The sequence below is a fragment of the Hylaeus anthracinus genome, unplaced genomic scaffold, assembly GCF_026225885.1.
Source record: "Hylaeus anthracinus isolate JK02 unplaced genomic scaffold, UHH_iyHylAnth1.0_haploid 4, whole genome shotgun sequence".
Classification (NCBI taxonomy): domain Eukaryota; kingdom Metazoa; phylum Arthropoda; class Insecta; order Hymenoptera; family Colletidae; genus Hylaeus; species Hylaeus anthracinus.
In genome coordinates, this window is record NW_026535289.1 from 15270647 (window position 1) to 15295870 (window position 25224).

Consider the following 25224-nt stretch of genomic DNA (forward strand, 5'->3'; position numbering starts at 1 on the left):
ACGATGCGCACTCCTGTTTTAGGTGTATATACGAATAATCAGGTCGGAGGGAATGCAATTTATATTGATATCGTTTAATATTACACTTGATAATGCCAATGCACAACATTGAGACAATACGAAGGGTCGAATAGGAAATTTGACGCGTTACGAATTTCCAATTCACGTGGATAAATATAAATAAAAATTGTAATATATACGAATACTTAAAATTGCAGATTCCATTAAAGCTTTACAAAGAGATACTCGAGATCAAAATCCCATTACGGAAGTAACGATGAGCGACTCTCCCCTGAAAATTATTAACAGACTAGAGAGGGGAAACGGGATCGATATCAACTAATCGTTTACGTCTAAACTAACTTCAATAATTTTGTTTAAAAATCATTATACTTAGGTTTCATAAATAACTCCACTTTTGGTACGTTCCATCTTTCGAATGATTATGTACCGATATATCGCACGATATATAAACACTTCACATTCAACTCTACTTTGTTATATTGATCGTTAGATGACGCGTTTTACGCGTCTTCTCGACGATCGTATACATTAATTCATATACGCGCTAATATCGCGCGTCACTGTAACACGCTTATAAATATGATAATTCCAAACGATTTTAATCGTTCCCGCTGATAAAAGACGATAGCGTTCAAAAGAAAGCCTAAAATTTGCCTCCAAATACCGTATATTTATACAGGCGGGTGTTCGTCCTGCGCTTCGTTACTTTCTGGTAATTTAATGAAAGGCAAATCACTGCCGCTCCACATCGAGTACAACTGAGATCTCGCGGATTCCTGAAACGATGAATGTTGTTAATATACGTTGAATATTCGACGTTCGCTCGTAGATCGATGCTAATCTATGTAAAAAAAAAGATGATTGTTAACAATAATTATAAGTATTTTAAATTGTAACCATGCATTACCCCACCACCAGCGCTCTCGGAACCTGAACGACTATGAGCTGATATGCAAGAATCTGTCGAAGAACTGCTTTTGCGAGACGGTAATATATCTACGGTACCTAATGAAAAAAATCAAGCGTTACACGCGATTTATCCGATGTCCGCAATGTACATTCTTACCGAGTTCAACTTCTCTATGGTCGCTATGCGAAAGAATACTATCTTTGCTGTCCGCGTAACTACCATTGGCTCCGCTTTGTTCTGCACAAGGTACGATGAATAACTTATCGGCGAAACGGTGAACGAATAAGCTTTAATACATATTAAATCGTACCTGAATCTCTGTGCTCTCCACTGTGCGGACTTTGGTCACTTTCGCGACGACCCGACTGGTCGGAGTGGTCGCTCGAGTGGGAATCGTATGGCCAGCACCTCGAGGAACCCACTTTACGAGATCCTGGCCAAATCGATGAGTCGTAACTTGACTCGAAATTGCACGTTGTTAAAGTAACACCCGGTATATGCTGACTGGCGTAAGCTGTTAGTTGATTTAATGGTCTAACTCCTATATAGATATTAGAGTAGATCGATATATAAGTAATAAATAATATTTATTCCTAGAGGAAATATCGAGCGATTAACGTTTGTTCCTTTAATCGTATATACCTGGTTTGCAAGATAACAATTGAATTGCCTCCTGCAGGCCATCCTGACTAGTCATGGCAGACGTTTTCCATATCGTATCAGGCGTAGTGGATCTACTCCTGTCTTGGTGAGGAATCCTTAATCGTAACCTGACATCTTGTCGAGGCCAATCCGTAATATTTCGACAATCCCATGGCATGGACCACCTTCGCATCGTATTCTCCGATGCTTCACCAGACATTTCCGCAGCTGCTGTTTCAGACCACCTCCTCTGAACCTTTCGCAGTTAAACGATCGTAAGAAGGTACTGATGAAAATTATACGCTTAATTCGACAAAATTACCTGCAGAGGAAATAAAGGATATGGTAACGGTGATCTATGAGAGTTTTGCGTCAATTGTTGCGTCGACGACGAAGACACCGGCGGCGGTGAACTATATAATCTTTCGAAACACTGTTGAAGAGACGCAACATCGCATTCCGTGGTGCCGCTTTGCGAACAAGAACATTCTACCATTCCACCTATAGTAGTACGTTAAAAAATGATTACAGATAAAACCAAGAGAACAAGCAAAGGTATGTAGTTACTATTTCTCACCTACGCATTCGCAGCAAGCAACGCAGAACTGATATTGCAGATTTATGAAAGTTAATAAGTTATCTCTAAGTATGTCCTGAAAACAATACCATTTAATATAAAAAATATAAAACCCTCCTATAATTTGAATTGGAACTATCGTATACATGTTTATCTCCTTTGTTCTCTCGAGTTTCGTGATCTCTCAAGGCAGAAATAATATGATTCTTCACTGTGTTGCTCGCTATATAAGTGGCTCTTGTGAGTTCTTCCCAACCAACCAGGCATTGTCCCGGTAGTTTACATTGAGCCAATGTATTGTGAGCAGACAAGAGATTCTGTAGCGATTGAGCCAACTTTGTACCGGCTGTACATAGGCCATTGAGCGTCTGAATGAAATGAAATAGTTTGCTTTTTCTGCTTTTTGCTGTAAAACTTATCGCATATAAACAAACCTGTAAGTACACTAGCCAATTACCAAGACACTCGTTTACTTCTAACTGAAGTTTAGATAGTTGATTGTCATTGGACTTTGGTTCCGTTCCACCTTCTGCCATATTTACATTATTTTAGGTCTTGGATATGGTAGTAAGTTTAGTCACCTATCGATATAAGAAAGCATATACCAAAGAAAGTTGTAAAGAATAAAAAACGAAAAGAGGATGATTAAGTAACAGGAAACAAGGTAGAGCAGTAATAAACGCAGTGACGATAAAGTGTTTGAGTAATTTCTTTTATTAGGATAGAAAAAGCATCACGAATGAACGACTTACATGTTCTCTGGTCATTTGGTGTATCCTTGGTAATAAATTGACGTAAAAAATAGGAATCACAGACTTCGCGTTGACGACAAAGCACGGATACCGGCACCATCGTAATCCGGCTTGTGCATACTTTATCACGAATGTAAAAACCGAAATGAATCCCGTATACGCGGCTACGCTCATCTGTGGTTATATCTTTCAACAGGACATTTAGTACGAAATGTCTCGACCAGATGCCGCCATTTGTACCCGTCCGCCCGGCCTGTACGAAGAGGCGCGCAAAATCTCTTGAACTCAGTGACGCGCAACCTGCACAATAACACTTCCGACAGAAACAATATTTACACACTTTAATCCTTGTTACTCTAGCGTTGTATCGGATCTTTGTGTAAAAAGGTTAATACCGAATTACAACGATTGATAATTATAGGTATGCGATTAAAACTTCTATAGACGAGGACATGAAAAGTTACGTTTTGGCGCCATATTATTTTTGGGCGCCACTGATCTAGGCTAAACTTGGCTCGAGTTAGCTCGATCGGACAGGATCGCGTCGGTATGCCTTCTACGAAATTCAAATCTATGTATATCGACGACGATAACATCATCGATAAACGCTAGTAACGAGCGAATATTGGAAATTGTAAACTAATTGTTTAGTAAGTAAACTACGATTGGCATACATCGATAAAAGAATCTAATTCGACTTTTTCGCACGCAAGGTATCGCGTATAAAAATGTTAAGAAAAATGTGATATTCTATTTGCGTTTATCCATTAGAGTCAGCTCCAATAGATCCAAATTGTACCGAGTATTCCGGCATACTCTGTTTGATGTTAACGAATACTCCCAATTACCAAAATCCCTCGAAGAGCGGGGGGAGGTGGGGGCTATCGTCTCGTTTTGAAAACCACTGGTGTAAACTGTTAAACTTGATTGCTCATCTTCCCGCTGTTTCGACGAATCGCTCTGTCGTTCGTTTCTTTGTGAAATCGAAACGAAGACACCAGACTCGTCGAGGTGAAAGGGGCCCGGAGCGAGTCGTGACGTAGAAGAGCGTTGATAAAAAAAAAAAGGAAAAGGACAGAAGGAGTCGGTGGAGGAAAGGAGGGCGAACAACGGAGAAGGAGGGTCGAGAAAGGTTGAAAGGAGAGAAAATCCAAGAACGAGTGGAAACGCGATCGCGCGCGAGGGACGTCGTGACTCAGGTGGGGAGCATGATGTGGTAAGAGATAGAAGGGAGGGGCTTAACGGTAAAGTCTGTGTAACCTTATAGCAGTGTTTTCAACCTTTTCTTTCCTGGTACCACCCCTTACGTACGGATATCCTTTTGCGGAGTTCCCGTGCGCGTTCCCGGGGGTGTTTTTCAAACAGCTGCAAGCGATACAGGAGGATCCGATCAAAATACGTATCCGAACCGCGTCGTCCCGTATCTACAGGTTCTTTTGCGATTTAATCGTTTCCTTGCTCTTAAAGAAAGTACTCGTCATGGTCAAATTAACGCTTCTCGTCTAGGATTTATAACGTCCTTGCGATTACATCATAATTCCGTTCGCGCTCCGTTTCATTTTAATTGAAACGCTGCTCGGATCGCGTGAACCTTGTATGAAATTTTCTCCGACTAGAATACATTCCATTATCCTTCGTCGGGTAAATCTTGATTATTTATACAAATTTCTAGTACAATTAAGAGATAAGCGACAGGAGTGAATGGAACGAGAAGAGGGGAATGGAAAAGAAACAGTCCATCAGGATTCGGATTACGCAGCAAAATATGCATAATCCATGAATCTGTCGAAGTTAAGCAGGACGATGGTTTAGTCAGCGACGCTAATGAGGAGGAAAATGCGCTTTCGACATGCCACTTTTTAGATCGTGCAACCCGGTGAGAACGGAGAGTGGCCAGGATGGGGCCAGGTGTGCAAAACACTCGAAGAATGGGAATCACTGATTCGCGGTATACAATTTGACGAGGTAGAGAACGATTTCGCCGTCACTGACCACGGCAGCTGGTTTTTCGAAAGGTACGAAAACGAGCGGAAGTAGCCAGGTGACGTAGGGCTCCGCAACTTGGTTAATTATACAAACAGGCTGCACGAGCCACGAACCTGGTATCATCTTCCATATTACCGAGTCGTTTTTGCGCGCGCCAGTTATGCACGAGGAAACGATTAGCCTTCGCCAAATCAATCGATCCACCTACGGAACCTTATTCCGCTAATGCACAACTTGTATGTATAAACATGTCCGAGTAAAAGTTCCCGTAACTGGTTGATCGTATGCTTAGCTGTTTTACCTTGGAAGCGTTACGGATATGCGTACGGTACAAACAAGTACACTGTGCGGCAAAAATGCTTCGCGTTCGCCGACAGGTAAGCAATCTTCTCGATCTCGGAGCGCGACATTGGTCAACGGAGTCGGAGTTGACCGACGCAGGTTTCGGTCTACGAGTAACGCCGTTGGCTACCGAGCAGCTTACTCGTAAGAAGAGACGATACTTTATCGATGATTATTGGAGTTATTTAAAAATCGACCTTCGACCTTAGAGACAAGGCCCCTGGTACCCGCATACTTTGCTATAGAGCGGCATCTCGCCGAATTTCCGATATATTCTCTCGATTCGCGTTTGTTGGTAAACGCGAGTTTGTTGCCGGTTGTAATTCGAAAACGCCAGGAGGAACGTAGTCGAGCGTAGATTCCCCCATAGCAGCCGGCTGGATGCACGGTACACCGTACTTTCATAATGTCGAAGGAGTACAGGAGACCCCGAGGCCTGTGGCACTCGACGGACGGCTAGTGAAGGGAACGGATCGTCATACTCGGTCGATACTCGACCAAACGGTCAGCGAAAATGCCGCGTCCGTGAGTCGCGCTTAACGGTCTTCGATAACAAACGAGCCAAGTTTTCCGCGAATCGATTCAAGTTGCAGTGATTTTCGACTAGTTTCGGCGACTAGAAGGACTAACGGAGAAGAAAGGATTTCCAGACCTAATCCAAAGACTGAGAATCATGAAGGAGTGGAAAGGATGCTGCGATCGAACATGAAATACCGCGAATAATTTCGCGTAGTGCGCGAAACAATGAAAGGAGGATCGTTCGTTATTTCGATCGCATACGGTGACCAAAAACGTGGTTAGTGAACGGCGAGGACTCTTCTCGGCCATTCCTGAATCGAGTCTTGGCGCAAATTCGATCGCCATACGTTAACACGAGAACCTCTCGGTGCGAATATTTCGTATCGAATTCGTGGAACGAGTACATTCGCGTTGCCGAGGTGGGTTTTCGTCGGTGCCGTGCGTCGAACAAAGAAACATTTCGTGAAAGTTTCCGTGGTGCGCGATAAAGAGTGTTCTCCGGTGGCGGGTACGTGCTCGTGGATGATCGTCGGCAGAATTAGTGCGTTTTCAATGTGATCCCGCCTCTCTTCGAGGGAAGAGAACGACATATCGAGAATGACGCGAGAGATTCTTCTATCCCTTCTGGGAATCCTCGTCGTGGGCGCAGAAGGCATGTATCTTTAACCACTTAACCGCCGCGCCCGAGCTAACTCGAGCAACATAGTTGTCGAATAAGCGAACGATTAAAACAAGGAAGAGCGAAGTAAAGGAAGAAATATCAGTTTTACCGCACAAGTTTTTAAATACATCTTTGCGACTGCCTTTGAATATTTAGAAAGCGAAATAAGAAAACGTTGCGGTTTTTTTTTTTTTTTTTTTTTTTTTTAAATCGAAGCGGTTAAGCCATTAATGGCGCGACGAGCGGTTGCCCAACGCGTTCGAAATCCACCTCTTTGCTCGCCATTTGTTTTTTCATTCCTACGCGTTTTTCTACGTCCTGCTCTTATGGTTAAACAATTGCGCATACCTTTTCAAATATTCGAAGGACTCATCGGTATTCTAAACGTATCGGATACGATTTTGAAAGCGTTATGAAAAAGACATCGTGAATCATTCGGATGCATAGGTTATGCCAGGTGAAACCCAAATGTCCACTTCTGTCGGTCACCGGATTGGATTATCGAGCAACGCGGAGAAATGGCTCCTGCTCTCTCCATCGAGATTTATTCGATCTTTCTAAATATACATCACGGATGGATTCAGCACGCGCGGATCCTGCGATGAAGCGTTTCCCAAGTATACTCGATCGTATCGAGGCGTCGAATCTGTTTGGAAAACGCGGCTGTGGTGCTCGAGATCCATCGAACCACGTGATCAATGGCGCGAACACAAATTAGACAAGTACGCCATTCGGACGGTATCGAATTTTGTAATCCAACGTTTGCTATTTTCCATCTGCTCTCTGATAATGTCCTCGGTACTAAGGAAAGGTATACAAGCAAAACAGGTACCGCCCACTCGGTTCTCGTCCACGCGGATTTTCTGGTGTCTCGAGGTCACCCGGTGTATCCGCTTCGAATGAAACGCACAGGTTCCTGTCGCTTTGTGTTCTGCTCGCCCGAAACCTTGCGAATTCCAGTCAATTCTTTTCGTCCTTTTTCCCAAACAAATACATTTCGCATTATTTTTGGTCCAAGGATACCTACCGACCAACAAAGCTGGCGCGGTTGACGCAGAACTTTCCTCTTTTTAGTTTGGAATCCATCAAACTTTCAGCCTCTTGATACAACGGTTAAAACCTTGGATTTGAAAATAGAACACGGCACCTACCGCGTGGGTACCTCGCTCGGACCCCTTCAAAATTGGAAAGTTGTTCGTAAACACTGTACAATCAACGAAACAAATCGGTGAAGCATTTCGAGTCGCTCCACCGACCGTATAAACCGGAAAAGGGACGAATTTGCGCTCACCGTTTCGTTCTGTCCGCTCCAATTTCGCGTATCTTTCGACCGAGTTTTCATTTCGCCTAGTTCCTATTTGAATAAAACTGGTTACGCGACGTAGAAAACAGGACTTGCCGGCGAGGCTGTCGATCGAAGCAAGTTTCGCCTTTTGTAATTCTTATTCTTCTAGTTGACCTACAATCTACACGAAACGCCTCGATACGTAGCGCAAGCACCGCATTTCTGCGCGTGCTTATTAACGGATGTCTAAGTGTAAAATTATCTTGCTCGGCAATTGTATAAAAACCATCTACAGGTATACCATTAACTTCGCACGAGACACGTGATCGCGCAACAGTACCTTTCTCGAACGACGCTGATTATTTTTTATTGGCCTGGGTGTTTTACAACGTCACGTGTCCGAGACACTTTCGATTCGGCATTGCATTCGAATTAATCGAACGCGACGATTCGATAAAAATTTACCAAACGCAGCATGGCATGGTCGATTTGCGTCATCGACATAGCAGACCTTTCCTCGTCGAGTAACGCTCGCTGGAACTTTCATCGGTGGCGTGCAAAAACGCGTAGGAGGGACGTGTCTTTGGTGTAAAAATAATTACGAACGGAGAATGATACCTTTGTCGATAACGATTACTTAACCGTTGCATCTGGCGTATCTTTCAGGTACTTTCTCTAATAATTATTTAACGTGGCGCGTTCTGTGCTAATACTGGATCGCTTCCTTCTCTTTACGTGAAATTTTAAAAGTCTAGAAATATTCGACAGTTTTAATGGAGTTAGAAGGCCTCTACCGTTACACGAACAAGTTTATCATCTCGAAAATTCTCGGGATTCGTTGACACAGCCGATGAACTCGAGATTCCTCAAATTTTTAGAAACACCAAATTACTCGTAATACTCCAAGCTATTCGTTCGCCGTGTGCCTCGAGTTCTACTACGAAACTTGAATGACACAAGATCCAAGAACTGTTCCGAGCAGTCGTTTCCACGGTTGCCGAGTAAACAGAATGGTCTGCAGTGGCGTATTTACCCTATACAAGCAAAGAAAAAGGAGCTCTAAACTGAATGCTTCGAATACTTTTTGCTGTTTGTGTTCGATGTACAAAAAGCGAGGTTGTTTACTCGAACTTGTGCTACTTCTTCCGAGGCTTCCAAATTCCACTTTGTCTCGGGTCTGTCGCGAAACTGTAGCGTTGCGCCATTTGCCTGCGGAACGATCGATGGAAGTAATTGTAAATACAAGTGGGAGAGTCCAGTTCGCACGCCTCTGACCGATCCGATTCCAGGGACTCGTAGACTGTTTGATAGATTGCTGGAGATAGCGCGATAGGGTGATAGGTCGACCGGCAACTAGACCAGTCGATGGTTAGCGCAATGCGTTGAGACCTGCGCAAAGGTACACCGCACACGATTAATATTATCGTAAAAATAATACCGATCGCGCGTGGGTACCTTCAAGGTGGAGAAGTAAAAGAGTCCTCGAGATTCTAGGTGAACGCTTTTCTTTCGTTCCTGTGAAAGAGGAAGCGTGTCTAACGTTCCACAGACTCGAGCACGATTCGCGTTTCCATCGAGCCACGCTGGGACGATCGTAACATTTAACCGGCCTCCTGGCTACCTCTGGCTAGACTCGCAAGCACGCGAAACTGCCGATAACTTATGCTCGAGAAAACGCACCTCACGTGGGTGGGGCACAGGGGCCCTCCACGCCCCACACAGGTGAAATTTCGTCCGAGATCGCGCCACTTCTTCCGAGAATCGCTATGCACGACCGATCGCGCGTATTTTGGTCATAGACGATCGCGCGGGGACGCAATTCGACGCTACCGCCGATTACACAATCGCCGATCAACGTTGCCACAACGCGCTCTCCATAGTTTCACGGGTCACGTGTCATGGAATACAAAATAAAAAAATAAATCCACCAGCGAATCTTCCAACGCTTAGCACGTTATGAAATTTTGAACTATCCTGTATCCGCGAGCAAGAGTTCGAGGGGCAATTACACGAAAGTACACCTTTCACGGTAAGTTTTTCATTCCCGACGCTAGGCAAGGTGTCGCAAGTCATCGTCGATCCCGACGACACACGTACCGCGTGATCTCCTACTCGCGACGCGTCGTACAATAGATTAGGAAACTCGCGAAAGGAACTCTCTACCGTTTCCCGGTACCGATACAACGAACCGATTCTTCCCTTCGATAACGCCGGTCGATTTGAAATTTGGTGGACTAAGTGGCACGAATTCCGACGATGCCAGCGCGCCTTCTGTCGCTTCACGTTCGATTCCGCTTCGTAGAACCGAATGACGACCGTTAACCGGTTCCTCGACGCCCCACCGGTGTCCTGTACTCGCGAGACGGTAGTAAAATTCGCTCTCGGTATGGCCCGTTTACGTAAACGCGATAATACGTAATATCCGTCGTTACGATCTCATCTCGTCGCCTTTCTTTCCAATCACGTCGGAACTCGAGACACGGGAACACCAAGGGAAAAATGCGTTATCGATTCCCTCGTATCTTGAAAGTTAACTCTTTGAACCAGGGAACCCGAGGTCTAGTATTTTACCAATTATGTTTCTTCGTCAACGACTGTTCTACTCCTAAACGCGCTCTACCAAACGTTGATCTCCTTCGGTCGTTAGCATCGATAGACGGACAGACAGGCGTTGGAACTTTGGGGAAAAAATGGGAATCGAATCTGTCTTTCGAATCGCGTGGCTGTATCCTTGACGATCGATCTATCTCTCTTTTTTTTTTGCGAGATAGATCAGCAGCAGGGCACGCCCACTTTCCAACTTCCTGACAATCGCTTTGGTACGTGCAATATTACACCGGCACGTTCGAACGTTGCAGAACAAGAACGTGTGTTCGTGATCCCCGTGCGATCGCATACACACCGACACAATTATTGCAAAAGATTCGCGTGGAACGAACCATTCTATTTTCGATGCTCCTTCTAATGTTACGGGTCAGCCGAACGAAAGTATACCGATGCTTCCATGCATCGAGACAGAACACCACCTCTGTGCAACAAACACGCTACGTTTGTTCTTCCCTGTAATCGATTATCGAACTTTCGGAACGATACAGCGGAAAGTTCTGTTTGTAAAATTAATTTTCACGGTACCAACCGTAGCGAATAAACGCATACCTGTAAGCGGAATGAAAGACAATTCTATATACCTAGAGAGAGAGTTGCCGTAACAGAATGTTGTGTAGCATATAAGAAAGGTAAAACGTTTTTAAGTAGACGTGCACTCGTGAGAAAGCTAAAGTAATTGTACTTGTACGCCACCTCAAGTGGCCGCTATTTAAAAGGTACTGCAATTATTCGCAAAAGGAGGAGGAAAGGCGTCCCTTGGTTGGCGGGATCGCGCGCGTGCCGTTTGTCGAACGATTCGAACGTCGATAAAGGAAAATGGCGATAAACCAAGAACTGTACCGTGACACGCTTCACCGGTAGTAGTCCCGACCCGAAGTAGCACCATGTCGTACCGTTATTTCGGCTTTAAAGTTTTGTAACCGCGTGACCCAGACCCACGAAGCGATCGGCGAATGCCAAAGACTCGAGGCTAAAGCTAGCAACGTGTGTACTTAGCCGTGAGCATAGAACACGGACGATTAACTATGGAATTCTCGACCTTTTCGTCTCCTCGAACTTTGGATCCACGGAGGTCGCTCTCTTTCACCTGATCCGTCGATCGGGGTCGTTGCACGCGAATGCGGACACATTTTCGGCGTTTTGGATTTTCCTGAAACTTGGACGCGTAAGACTTTGATAACTTGTTCTATTTCACCCATTTATCTTTCCTCTCGCTCATTAAGTTCCGTACTTTCAGTAGAGCGAAAAAGTATACCATCGAGTCGATAGTTTAGCGACCATCGATCTCAACGATAACTTTCTCGCGAGCAATTAAACAAGTGTATTTGAAAGCACGGTGAAACGACATTAATTACACGGAAAATGAGCTGCGGAAGAGGCGCTTGAACGCGCTCTAAAGAGTGACGGTTTCGAATCGAAACAATTTACGCGCAACAAACAACGCGCGAACGCGTCTGTACTCGCTTTAATTAACTCGTTCGCACGAAACGGTAGCTTCGCGTCCCACGAGAAACGAGGTCTTCCCGAGAGTTCGTATCGTCTACAGAGACAACGGAGGCTTTCACCCCGTGACTCGATGCGCGCCGATTCTTCTTCCGAATATTAAATTCTCCGCGGAGTTCAAAATTCAGATATTTTAATTATCCGAGCTCTTCAGGCCAGCGCGTTCGAAAGAATCAACGACGCGCAACGGCGAACAGAATGCAAATTAGGCTCGTTAAGACCGTCGACTCGAAAATCAAAGGCCATCTACGCGCGATTGGCCTTCAAACGTTCAAACAGCACCGGAAACGTTATTCCGCGAGTTGCGCGCGACTGCGCTCCTCTAATCGCTTCTACGATCCTATCGCGAGTTGCTGAGATTCTCGACGAGTTGCGCGAGGTTCACCCTATCGTCGTAGCCTATTTCCATCCCGACGAACGTGTTTGATGATTCTTCTAGTGAAAATCTGATAGTTCTTAGAGTAAACGGACACCTCGACGGAACAGAAAAACTGCGCAGGCCTGCGATATCTCTCGATAAATGGAAGAGAAACAAGCGAATAGATACTCTTTGGGATCGCAAAGAGACCCGACCGTTTCCACGCTCTCCCAGGAATGGTCTACGGCAAATTACGCGTACACGAGCACGCGTACCCTCGTCGATTTCCATCGCCTTTTCACTCGGAGAAAAAGTTTCTCAGGCTGCATACGGTTCGATACCCGTTCCGCGCGCTCAGAACCATCCATAACTTTATGCCTTTGTGGCTATCCTATGCTCGACCTACTAATTTCGATCCTTTCGCGGACGATAGAAAATCCGTCATTGTACAACTAATTTCCCGAGCCGTCAGATTTCGAATAATGGATAAACGCGTGGGATTTTGTCCAAGGTTTCTCTATGTTAGGTGTCGCGGCTATTGTTTTCATTTACTTTTATACCGATCTATGAACGAAAGCCTGGCAAACTCGAGTGTTTATACGGAAAGGTCGTCACGCCCTTGACATCTCTTTTACAGTTAACGACTGCTACGGGTTTACGCAACGAAAACTGCGATGAAACAAATGGGGATAGAAACGCAGCGTTATCCTTAGGATTTCTGGGCTCTGACCTGATTCGACGGACTTTTACGATCGTTTATAGTTTATTTTCATATGTTTATTCGCTCCTCTCGGACATTCCTCTGTCCATTTCGTCACGTAAAACGTTTAAATTGTAGGTATTCTGTCTTGTCACTCGAATTTAGGTAATTTCTCGTATCTTGCTACACGCTTAATTGCCGACACGGTAACTATTCCTGCAGAACACGTCACAGACCCCCTGTAAAAATTCTTCGTCGACAAAATACTCGACCCAAAGTTGTTTCTTTTGTCTTGCGAAATGGATGAAATCTACAATGGCACCACAGAAATTGAAACTTTAGTTTTAATGGTTTGTAACGGTAAAATCTTCAGCGGACGTACAATATGCCATTAAAATACCGCAACACCGAACGATCCACCGGTTAATGAATCTATTCTTTTCCGAAGCGTCACGACTGAGCAACGTAATTTTCTTAAATACAGGATTGAAGTGCGGTCATCCGGCGGTACCAATGAACGCCAAGGTATCGTTGTCCGACGAATCCTTAGAGACAGGCGCTTTAGCGAGATACACGTGCGACGCTGGATACGAGTTATTCGGGTAAGTGCAATTGTCGCTTTGCAAACGATCGTTTCAAAGAACCACAAACGATGCTCAACATGGCACGCAAAGTACTCCTATAACGTTGTCGTTGCTCCTTGCGCTACATTTCTATGCAAACATGAAATCTACGTACAGGTGAAGTACGTATCGTATGCAATAAATTTCTACCACGCGATGCATCCGATCGTTCTCGTCGTTCGAATACTAGTTGGGTTTGAGCGTGCACGATACGGCACATCTGTTATCTTAACCCCACGAATAAATTCTACGCGGCTCTATTCCATCTGCGAGAAAAATGACTGATACGCGTTTAAAAGAAAGACGAGCACGAACGAATTAATCATTTTTCGACAGGATCGCTAGAACGCGTGTGCGTTTCTTTTTTTTTTCGGGACACGTACGAGCACGCGAGAGTCGCAACCGAGCGAAACGACCGTTTGTGTAACGCGATAGTGGTCGATAGCACCGGTTATTACGTACTTTCTCCGTTTTCTTGTAATTCGTATGATTGACGATATTTGTTCGCGTGTCCACGTTTCGTTCCTTCGTCGTGCATCGTTTACAGCGAACCAAAGAATTTCGATTATTTTATCCGGCAATTGCTTGTTTAGCAGCGGCAGCCTGACGTGCAACGCTCGAGGGAAATGGCAGGGAGATCTACCATTCTGCGGTAAGCATTCCACCGTCAACTAAAATCAACCGTTCGTTTGGAATCTTTCCCTTCGCATTGTAATTCCTCCGTCGCGCTGGCGCATTCGATCGCTCGTCTTCCTTGACAACGAGATCGTTCACGGCTTTCTCCTCGATGCTCGTCGAAACTCGCGAAATCGTTGCATTCCGCGAACGAAGAAATGCAAGCCTACCGACTGTAACCTAACTACCCCAAAAGTCGGGATAACGTTTGAGCATTTTTTACGCGAAAACTATCCAACGTGAAAAGTTTGAATACGCGTGTACGTATTATTATTCACAAAGAAATAAATCTTTTGACCCGAAAGTGCCAGACAGCCGCGTTGAAATGCAACAGCTCTTCTCGTGTGCGTTCGGTAGAAAGCGATTTTGCGTATGCCGTGAGCCTCGCAGAAATACGTCGACCTCTGCTCTCGATATCGGCCTCGATTTTCATTATCATTCGTCGCGACGTTTCACGTTTACCCACACTGAATTTTCGGAAAGGACGCTTTGAACGCGCGTGTCTCGAACGTTGCGCAATCCCTTGGATTCCGGTCGGTGTCAGTCGTCTCACGGCTAGCGGAAATCATTTTGAACGGGCCCGTTGACGAGAATGCGGAAAAATGGAGAAACCGGAAGACTCCGAAACGCCAAGTATGCACGACACGGTGAAACCGGCTGCGACGTCGGATAATCGTTTCTCTTCGTTACTAAACGCGTCCTGTCCGTAATGGACGTTTTGTTACTCGGTCGCGGTCGGTATATCGCCTTCCTTCGGCGATGTTCGGTTCCAGCCAATTTCATTTGCAACGGTCCAATTGACAGCAGGAATTCGTGTCGCAAGGATCTTGTCGGGCTGTTACCAGAAGAAATTCCAGAAGGAATTTTATAAACGTATTCCTGCAGGTACGAACGTTGCGTTTCGCAAACCAACGAATCAATCGACGACCGTGCGAGGCGGTGATGCCAGCCACGGGAACGATGGCGACTCGAGCACCGAGCACGACGGGAAAAGGTGCACGGAGACGCAAAGCGAACCCAGCCCCTGGTGGAGGGTCGACCTTCTCAAATCGTACTCCGTAAAGGTCGTCCGAGTAACGACCAGAGGTTGCTGTGGTAATTATTTCTCTCAACTTTTCCTAATTTCACCGACACACGGAAAGTCGAAATTGCTAAAGTTGCCTCGTTCTCAGGCCACCAACCCCTGCAGGATATCGAGATACGCGTGGGTAACAGTAGCGTCGAACTGCAACGAAACCCTTTGTGCGCATGGTTCCCCGGCACGATAGGTAAGATATCAGTTTGGAGAGTCATCGACTTCCTTCGAAACTATTATCGATCGATTGGTTGCAGAGGAGGGAATCACGAAGACGTTCGTGTGCGCGAGATCTCTGGTAGGACAGTACGTGTTTCTGCAGCTGGTGGGTGTCGAGGGTAGCTTGAGCCTTTGCGAGGTGGAGGTGTTCGCCGTTGACGGTAAGTCGAGAGTTCAAGAGCGCGAAGCGATCGGTGGCAGCCTGTTAAATAAAATTCCTGTAGAATAGTTCTACCCGACTTTTCGCAGAGTTCTCGACGGACAGGTGCGCCTATTCCGGGACGCCGGCTGACGCCGACTTAGCCGCCTTTAATTCCACCTGTTACGAGTTCGTAGTGAAGAAGGGTGGTTCGTTTCAAGAAGCCAGAAACTACTGTCGCGCCAGAGGAGGCGACCTCGTCCATGGCTTCAAGGTCTCCCTACCAAAAAGTCTTTCTTCCTCGTTCGTCAAATACCGATGAAAAGTTGTAACCGTAGTCGTTTCGATTTCTCAACCGCAGGGCGTGTCAGCGGTGTACATACTGAACAATCTCGAGAGGCGAAAGGATAAGCTGAAGACTCAGCTCGTTTGGATAGGCGCGCAGAAGGAGCCTCTTATCACGGCGCGAACGTGGCGATGGGTCGACGGTGAGTAATTACCTTGTTAGAGGTTAACGACGTTTTCATGTTTTTTCGTCGTCGTTGTTCTCCGTTATCCATCGACGCCAGTCAACGGACCTTTTTCCCTTCGCACGATCCATCGACAGCGTTCATGAGAACCAGGTCGGGAAGCGATAGTTGGGTAACGTTGATTAGGATTCGTCGACCCGAGACAATCAATTTGTCCGGCAATTACGACGTAATTATAGATCCGTCTGCCGTTTGAAGTCGTTTAGTCCGAATCGTTTGGAAATTCCACCCCCCCCCCGACCGGCAGTCACGGCCTGCGAAATCGAAGATCGACTCGACGCGCGGCCGACTGTCGGCGCAATCGCACGCGCTAATAAATAGAACGTGAAAGTTGCCACTGTGTGGAAATCAACGGGAAGTTACACCCGTGAGCGTCTGCTCGAACCTATAATCTCTGGTAATTGTTTGTTGCGTTTGGATCGAACGGATGCATCCCAATGAATTCGGTGCAATTAATGCTCGATATAGCCGTCGAGCGTCGTGAAATTAAACTCAACGAGACACGAAACGTTATTTCTTGGATTATTTTAGGCGAGATCGTGCAGAAACCTTCCTGGGGAAAGGATCAACCGAACAACTATAACGGCGAACAAAATTGCGTGGTGCTGGACGGTGGCCGTAGCTGGCTCTGGAACGACGTCGGCTGTAACCTCGACTACTTGCACTGGATTTGTCAAAGCAGTGAGTGTCCACTGGTATATAAATAAATACATGACCCAGCGCGATAACCGCGAGGAAATATTCCGTTTCAGGGCCGCCTACTTGCGGTAGCCCGGAGAAGTCTGAGAATACAACGATAGTAGGCACGAAGAGGACCATTGGCTCCACGATAGATTACGTTTGTCCGGACGGATACATGCTGGTCGGTTCCAAGTCCAGAACCTGCGAGCCCAGCGGCTTTTGGAACGGAGCGTCGCCCACGTGCAAATGTAAGCTTATTCTCCAAGATGGCCTATTTTTCGACACGTCAAAGCGAGTAAAACTCTCGAGTCGCGCAACGTAAATCTGCCGAGAGTTAATCGCGCGGCCCGATACGCGAGCTGCATAATTGTCGGGATAACGAAGATGGAGCTGGTTATATGCAATCGTCTCGCGTACGATTAACTTGGCTTGTAAATGTTCTCAGTCGTCGACTGTGGCCCCCTGCCGGAGCTGGTGAACGGAGCAATCACGCTGGTCGATAAAAGAACGACTCACGGAGCGCTCGCGGATTATGCTTGCAAAGAAAATTACACGCTGCTCGGCGACGCCAGACGGAGATGCGGAGACGGCGGAATTTGGAGTGGACACAAACCTCAATGTCTATGTATGGGATAACTAAAACGGGGTATTTAGCTAATATGGGGTAGCTAAAAATCCTTTATCGTTTTCTATTTTTCAGTCGACTGGTGTCCGGAACCACCACAGGTAAACGGCGGAGTCGTGGCGATTACCGGAAGAAGAGCTGGCTCGACCGCCACTTACTCGTGTCAGAACGGCTTCATTTTATTCGGAGACAACGTAAGCGGCTTTGTTTCAACTATTCGGTGTCCTGTCTTCGTCATTCTATACAGGGCGCTAGTCTATTTTCTCCTACTCGTTATGCGCGAGACGTGATACCGTTTCGAGCGCAAATTCTATTACGTCTCTATCATTTGCTCCAATTACGTTTCCTCTTGTTATCGATTTCAGTCTTGCTTGCATAACTGAAAATCGATACAAGATAAGAATACGCTAAAATTTTCGCAACCCGTTTCTTTGCACGGTCACGAACGGAATGTTAAACAACGTTAACGCGCTTAATCGATTTCGAAAGGTCCTCACGTGCGACGTCGGCGGGGAATGGTCCGGTAAAGCTCCCCAATGTAAATTCGTCGACTGCGGGGCACCGGCTCAAATCGAATTTGGCTCTGTGTCTTTAATTAACGGCACCACCACGGTTAAAAGTCTGGCGGTGTACACGTGCCTGGAGGATTACTGGCTGGTCGGCGAAGCGAAGCAGGAGTGCACCAAAGAAGGGAAATGGAGCCACGATACGCCGTCCTGCGAGTGTAAGCAACGTTCAAACTTGGAATCTACATCGATGCAAACGACCGCGATGAAATATGTAAATGTGTCGACAAATTCCTGAATTAATTTTTCGATGCAGTGATCACCTGCGAGGAGCCCGAAGTACCGGCAGGAAGTTACGTGGTCGGATACGATTTGAACGTACACAGTGCCATCGAATATCACTGCGAGGCAGGATATCTGCTTCAAGGCGAAGCCAGACACACTTGCGGCAAAGACGGTGAATGGTCAGGGGAAGTGCCCAGCTGCGACTGTAAGTTCCATCATTGTAGAACGATCCTATGCGGATTTACTTTTGCATATTCGCGGATACTATTTGCGTTGTCAATTTTTCTCCGAGCCTACAGCGATGGTATACCTTCTGAATAATTAAATATATCCTGCTACGCGAACGATGTTGTTTTTTCCATCTTGCAGACGTCGACTGCGGGAAGGTTCTGCCCGTTTTGAACGGAGCCGTAGAATACGCAAACGGAACCACTCATCTCGGAAGCGAGATCACCTATGGTTGCACGAGAAACTATAGACTGAACGGAGTGTCGAGGAGATACTGCTTGGACAATGGTCAATGGAGCGACGCGACTCCAAAGTGCGAAGGTACAAAATAAGTCCTACAGAAGGAAACTATTTTATAAGAGTCGAAGAGGCAATATTGTTATTCGCGATGCTTTCATGGCAGAGATTCGATGCCCCGAGCCCGTATACGCGGATCACGGAATCCTCTCGGTGACCGGAAACGATAGAATGTACGGCAGAACGCTGATCCGCACCGGAACTCCGGAGAATTCTAACACAGGCGCCACATCGTACAAAATCGGTGCCCTTGCGAAATATCGATGCGAGAGAGGGTACAAGGTGATCGGGGAACCTCTATCCACGTGCGAGGACAATGGAAAATGGAGCGGAGAGGTTCCACGATGCGTTTGTAAGAATCTTACAGAATTATTGAAAGCAGTGTTGAACGTTCGCGCAATTCAACGAGTGATTTTTCAGACGTCGATTGCGGCAAGCCAGAGCACATCCAACACGGTAGATACACTCTGGCCTCGAACGCGACTTACTACGGAGCAGCTGCTCTTTACGAATGCGACGGTAACTTCGAACTGGACGGATTCGCGAGAAGACTGTGTCTGGAGAACGGCACCTGGAGCAGCGATACTCCCGTCTGCAAAGGTAACCGTCTCGATGTTTAGACAAATTCTGCGATGTTTCTATGTATCGTTTGCGTACGCAGAAATCAGGTGCAAGGATCCCGAGAAAGAAGGAGTACTGTCCACGCAAGTATCGACGCACAGCGTCGGCGGAGTGGCTCACTACAGTTGTCCCCGTGGATTCTACATGGAAGGGAACGAAACTAGGATATGCCTGCAGAACGGATCCTGGAGCGGAAGCGTGCCCGCCTGTTTCTGTAAGCGCGTCAATTCATTTGAAATGACCTCGATACAAAGTAGAATAAAATGTGAATCTCATTCACAGCCGTCGAATGCAAACATCCGGGACCCATAGAAAATGGAAGAGTAATCGTGGTGAACGCGACAACAACCTACGGCGGAACCGCTGAGTATCATTGCTTACCGCAGTTCGAGAGAGTCGGTCCGTTTCTAAGAAAGTGTTTGGATACTGGTTCCTGGAGCGGCGAGGAACCCAAGTGCGAGTGTAAGCGATATTAGTAGCAAAAATACATCCTCGAACATACGTTTCTCCAACCGATTCCGTTACCGTTTCTCGACAGATATGCCTAACGAAGTGGCCGAAGCTCAAGGTGTGGGTACCAGCGTTGGTATCGCGGCTGGAGTGATCATATTTATATTAATTATTCTTGGACTCGTTTACCTAAGACTGTACGTAGCGACGTTATCAAAAATTAACATTTAAACGGTGATAGTATGAAGCTTCTCTCGATAAAAAAAAAAAACGGTTCTTCCAGGAGAAAAGCTACCCCGGTAAAGAATACGGAAAACGTGCAAGCAGCCGAAAGAAAGGAGGACCAAAACGCAGCTGTGATGTCATACGCCACGCTTAACGATGGGACACCCAACGCTATGTACGAAAATGTTCCAGAAGACGGCCTTTACGACAGTCCGTACAGCATAAGCGGCAGTACTTACGGGTAAGCGACATAGAATTTTCTTTCTCTCTGTCTCGATCAACAGACGAATTTTACTAACCGAGTTTTCTAATTAAAGGTACGGCAACAACGTGAGAAGACATTACGGTAGATCGGGACACTACGAGGCGGAACCAGTTGCGAATAGAAACGGCATCACCATTAACGGGGTGTCTGTACGATAGTTTGAAATCGAGTCTCCTAAAATCAGGTATTATTTATGTACAGGATAGGACAGTAAGAAGATACCGATCAATGGCGTAACCAGTACAAAAGACAAAATCATGATAAAACTTGTAACCAGAATAACCAGAAATTAACTGATATTACGTTTATTTTTGAACGCTAGAAAGTCAAGGACAACCGAACCGAGGACTCTTAGTTACGCCACTGATACCGATACATGAAACATTGTTGTCTTTATTTATGTTATTATGTTCGGCGCATCGCCGATTTATGTAAATAAGTAAAGAGGAGAAACGCGACAATTAAATGCCCGCGAAGAATTCGCGTCTGTGTTTTATACGATTTTTCAACGACAAACGCGTGTTACATTGAGGATGGTTAACGACTCTAATATTATGTACTCCGTTTTGTACGCATACGAAATTATTCGACGATTCGATCGATGTATTATTATGTATATAGAGTTTTTCCATAATTTAGAAGTACTATTTGTAAATGTCAAGTGACGCACTTGTACTATAAATTCGTACGTTCGTTGGTTGGCAAATAAAGAAACCAATGGTCTTGTTTTATTTTATATTATGCTGCATTCTTCGTATGAAATCCGCTTCCTTTATCTAATCGATGAATAATTATGATCTCATACCTATCCTGACGTTGAAAAACTCACGTGAAAATATTAGTAGGGTTTGACGAATAAAATAACGTCTACGAGAACCATGCATCCTTCGGCTCTTGAAAGTTAATAAAAACTGATATCTCGCTACAATTGTACCTACGGAGTGTATCTACCTTGAATGCGATTACGACACAAGCAACAACTATATCGGGCACGCTCACAACCTTATAAGGAGATGATTTCGCTGTCAGTAACTTACTCCAACTACGGTACCTACAGTGACGTGTCATTTCGAGGGTAAACCGGGTCTGTGTCATATAAATCAACGAAATTTGTACAAGTATCGTTAAATAAGACCTTAACTATTACGAACCATTTAAATATAATTTATACGTGTATAGGTAGACGTGCACTTGGATAAAATTAAAGTAAAATTTGAATGCAATTGTCATTAGCAACAAAAGCTACACGACTAAACCAAATGTTAAACGTATGCAGAATATGTAACCTTGTACAAAACGAAATATCAAAACTATTCTGTTCATTTACAAAATATAATTTGTACACGTTTAGCGTATCTTTTCGCCACAAATCGAGGTGTTGTTCTTCGTAGCAGTGCGCCCTAATCTTTTGGGCATGACTAGAAAAGGCTCGTGCAATGGATAGTCCAGAAGTTCTCAATCTTTCCATATACCGGTATCTTTCGAACAATTCAGTTTGTATTGTCAATCACTGTCCAAAATGATACCAGAATAAGATGAACATGAGAATTTACGCCACGTAACAGACCTATATCGTAATTCTAAATATATTCTATCGATAAGCATATGATTGTTCGTTGACTCTAAAGAATGTTTAGAATTTCGTCGAACTGGTACGTGATGGACTTCATGGGGTTAGCTGGCGATCAGGTTGAGAGCCTCTGGGACATAGAATCTTTTACCAGATGGCGCTACTTGTCCGGGTGTGGTGAATAACCATAGTGTGACGCGTAACGTGAGTCACAGTACTGCACGAGTCTCTGTTCCGTTCTGTTTTTTGTAACAGTTTATCGTAAAGAAGTTCGTATTAATCAGGTTAGTACAAATTCGTTGACTTACGCTAACCTTTCATCGTGGAAGATTCTAGTTGTTGAGTGATGTGTGCAAAGGTATCCTAAGTAACCTGAGATACCTGACAGGAGTGTCGTACTCGGTAGAGCGGCCATTATGTTTATTGTGTCCCCGATGTACATATTTTCCTCGTTATTCTCCTTACTTTCGTACGTTTAAATTGGATTTAATGTTTACATTCGACGGGATTTGCGTTGCAATGATTTTAGACGGACGCTAAGCGTTTTCTAGAAAAAGCATTGCCGGTAGTCAAATATAGCCTGCACCGATATAGCCGAGCGATAATTTTGAGACAAAGAACTGTAAAGTAAAATTAGAAAGCAAAAAGATTACTGCCAAGTAAGTGAGTATCGATTACAATACGTATCGGTTCGATACGTATAAAGAAAGTGTGTTGAAAATGTGTACCCTTTTGTGGTATTAATTACTGCGTATGTCGGAAGGTATAACACAATTCTCAACGTTTTATATAAATTTTTATCCTAGTATTAAACGGTGGGATTCGATTTAGATATCAAAAAGTAACGATCAAGCATTTTTACAAAGACAACGAACGGTTGAGTGAACGTACTCTTTGTCGAGTAACCGAGCAGACCACTTTATTTTTATCTCGATTACGGTTACGTTCCGATTTCCTGAATTAATTGTCCGGAAATAAATAGTAGCCCTGCTTAATAAATCCAAATGAACTTGTTCGACCTTCCTCTTTCCCACTTTCCTTTTTAATCTCATCCTTGGAAATAAGTGTTTCGTAGCGTCGAAGAAATCGTAAGGAATGTAAAATATTTTACGAGCACCGAAGAAATTATAATCCGATTGAAGAAAGCGAGCTGTAACTTTATTTATAATTTCAGGGATACCAACATGTCGTCTCGCAAAACAGCCGGCCGTCGGGCGACGACAAAGAAACGCGCGCAGCGCGCGACATCGAACGTTTTCGCGATGTTCGATCAAGCACAAATCGCCGAATTTAAGGAAGCTTTCAACATGATCGATCAGAATCACGATGGTTTCATCGACAAGGAAGACCTTCACGATATGCTTGCCTCTTTAGGTAGGATACTGCGCGTTAATCGATCGCTCGATACAATCCCTTTTCTTTCTTTTATCTTTAAACGAGCCACTTGGAGGCAATTTTGTGATGCCGCTTTCGAAAATTAACCCTTCTCGGGCGGCGGCCATTTTGTCGAACGAGTATCAAGGAAACGTAAAAATTTTTGTGGATTGTTTCAGGAAAAAATCCTACCGACGATTATCTGGAAGGCATGATGAACGAGGCACCGGGGCCGATCAATTTCACCATGTTTTTAACTTTGTTCGGCGAAAGACTTCAAGGCACCGATCCAGAAGACGTGATTAAAAACGCTTTTGGCTGTTTCGACGAAGAGAACAGCGGTCACATAAACGAGGAACGTCTCCGCGAATTGCTCACGACAATGGGTGACAGGTAACTTTATTAAACGTTAAATTTAAGATTGTCGAAGGGAGATGCGATACAACAGATTTATTCTGACTTTTTACCTTTCAAGATTTACGGACGACGACGTGGATGAAATGTACCGCGAAGCGCCTATCAAAGGATCAATGTTCGATTACATCGAATTCACGCGAATCTTAAAACACGGAGCTAAAGACAAGGACGAGCAGTGAGCAAGCGTGGCATTATTCGTACTTCATATTTGTGTGATTGAGCGCGTAACGTGCTTTTATATGGTTGCAATTGTAAAGTTTGAAATATTACTTGTATTTTATACATCCTCTATTAATGAGAATAACTGAAAATACCGGGTTTGTATTATTCTTCGAAAAACTGCCTTATCTATAGGTCCTAAGACGTGTAGATCGCATAAGCCTCTATATTTATTTGAACGTGTAACCAGTCAAAAATATATGCGAATGAAAGTAGTAAAAAAAATTAGATCTATATTTGGCAACGACTTATATTGCCTTAAAATCGATAAAATTAAAATATGTATTGTATATTATATCGCTACATTGATGTGTAGTTGTTGACAAATTTGCATTTATATTTTAATATAATAATGTATATCAAAAGCTTGATGTTTATCTTTTTATCCACTCTATTTGATACTTGGAAAGTTTGATGAAAAGTAAAATTCATTGTTGAGATCAATATTGTCCCATATCAAATAGAAGGTTTTAGCACACTAAGAGAAACTAATAAATCAACGAACGAAACGTTGAACTGCCATAATTCCACCGTAAAAAAAAAAAAATATGCTTGCATATTTTTGTACGACAAAGTATATTACTAGAGACCTAGCGCAGACTACAATTTCAAAACATTCTTTATGAAATCTACTAACATATCTAGCTTTTTTATCTTTCTACTATTGTTTTTGTATGACATCCTTAACTAATTTTATTCATACAGATGATATATCACTTTGAAGTTCTGGGAATGCCGAATTGCATCTTGCATTACTCCAAATTTGTTACTCGTATGACATCTCAGTGCAAGGTTATAAGAAAAAATTGTAGACCAGAGCACTTTAACGATAATACTAGAAAAAGGAGTTCGTAGCAACAGACTGTCTCAATATGTACAGTATTAGAAAATGTAAAAATCCATATCCTTTTACTGTAATAGTTTTTGTTTCGTTCGATAACCTTCATTTCTTGTTGTTGTACTCGAATTTATAATTAATTTCTTTATTACGATGCAACTTAATGCAAGACGTACGCCATGTGCGGAAGACATTTTCAGACACGATGAATGCTCAAAAGGCGTTTCCCGCGCGTAGTCTATCGATCGACTGACTGGGCGCCACTAACAGTCAGCAAAGCGAATAATCTTACGAATGATCCTACTATCAAGAACACGATGACCGTGAAATAAGATAATATTTTGTCTGGAGTGATACATACCCATTTCGAAAGTGGACAGGTCCGAGTTGATCCGACGAACAGAAAGAACCACGCTCGTTCTGCGTCTGCGCGACGCTCGTCTACGTACACTGTGCACAGAATAAAGTCCCACGAAGCCGCAGTATCATTTCCACT

At 44.5% G+C, this 25224-nt stretch overlaps 3 protein-coding genes across 7 annotated transcripts; 2 read left to right on the plus strand and 1 right to left on the minus strand.

Moving 5' to 3' along the window:
- Positions 1-43: 43 nt before the first annotated feature.
- On the minus strand, positions 44-25210 carry LOC128895202 (uncharacterized). Of its 5 annotated transcripts, none has more exons than XR_008461726.1 (12): positions 25090-25210; positions 2906-3218; positions 2588-2734; positions 2300-2521; positions 2154-2229; positions 1899-2077; positions 1577-1832; positions 1245-1475; positions 1091-1171; positions 922-1029; positions 689-800; positions 44-292 (listed from the first exon to the last, which is right to left on the minus strand). XR_008461726.1 is itself a non-coding variant. In XM_054157600.1 (12 exons), the coding sequence occupies exons 3-11, from the start codon at positions 2687-2689 to the stop codon at positions 696-698; spliced, it is 1350 nt and encodes a 449-aa protein (XP_054013575.1). In that variant the 5' UTR covers positions 2690-2734; positions 2906-3218; positions 25090-25210; the 3' UTR covers positions 44-292; positions 689-695. The 5 variants fall into 5 exon arrangements, 4 of the variants coding, with proteins under 4 accessions (XP_054013575.1, XP_054013574.1, XP_054013576.1 ...); XM_054157600.1 differs by having other exon boundaries at positions 932-1029; XM_054157599.1 differs by having other exon boundaries at positions 44-800; positions 932-1029.
- LOC128895176 (sushi, von Willebrand factor type A, EGF and pentraxin domain-containing protein 1) lies at positions 5707-21040 on the plus strand. The gene is made up of 23 exons (XM_054157526.1): positions 5707-6404; positions 13351-13468; positions 14083-14141; positions 15050-15259; positions 15337-15432; positions 15497-15619; positions 15708-15871; positions 15959-16085; positions 16659-16808; positions 16880-17056; positions 17254-17433; positions 17509-17627; positions 17923-18157; positions 18256-18429; positions 18594-18773; positions 18856-19101; positions 19170-19349; positions 19411-19584; positions 19653-19832; positions 19909-20017; positions 20104-20286; positions 20363-20494; positions 20633-21040. The coding sequence occupies exons 1-22, from the start codon at positions 6350-6352 to the stop codon at positions 20466-20468; spliced, it is 3345 nt and encodes a 1114-aa protein (XP_054013501.1). The 5' UTR covers positions 5707-6349; the 3' UTR covers positions 20469-20494; positions 20633-21040.
- Positions 22028-23982, plus strand: LOC128895219 (myosin regulatory light chain sqh). Its single transcript, XM_054157642.1, has 4 exons — positions 22028-22164; positions 23055-23254; positions 23434-23647; positions 23730-23982. The coding sequence occupies exons 2-4, from the start codon at positions 23065-23067 to the stop codon at positions 23848-23850; spliced, it is 525 nt and encodes a 174-aa protein (XP_054013617.1). The 5' UTR covers positions 22028-22164; positions 23055-23064; the 3' UTR covers positions 23851-23982.
- Positions 25211-25224: the final 14 nt, after the last annotated feature.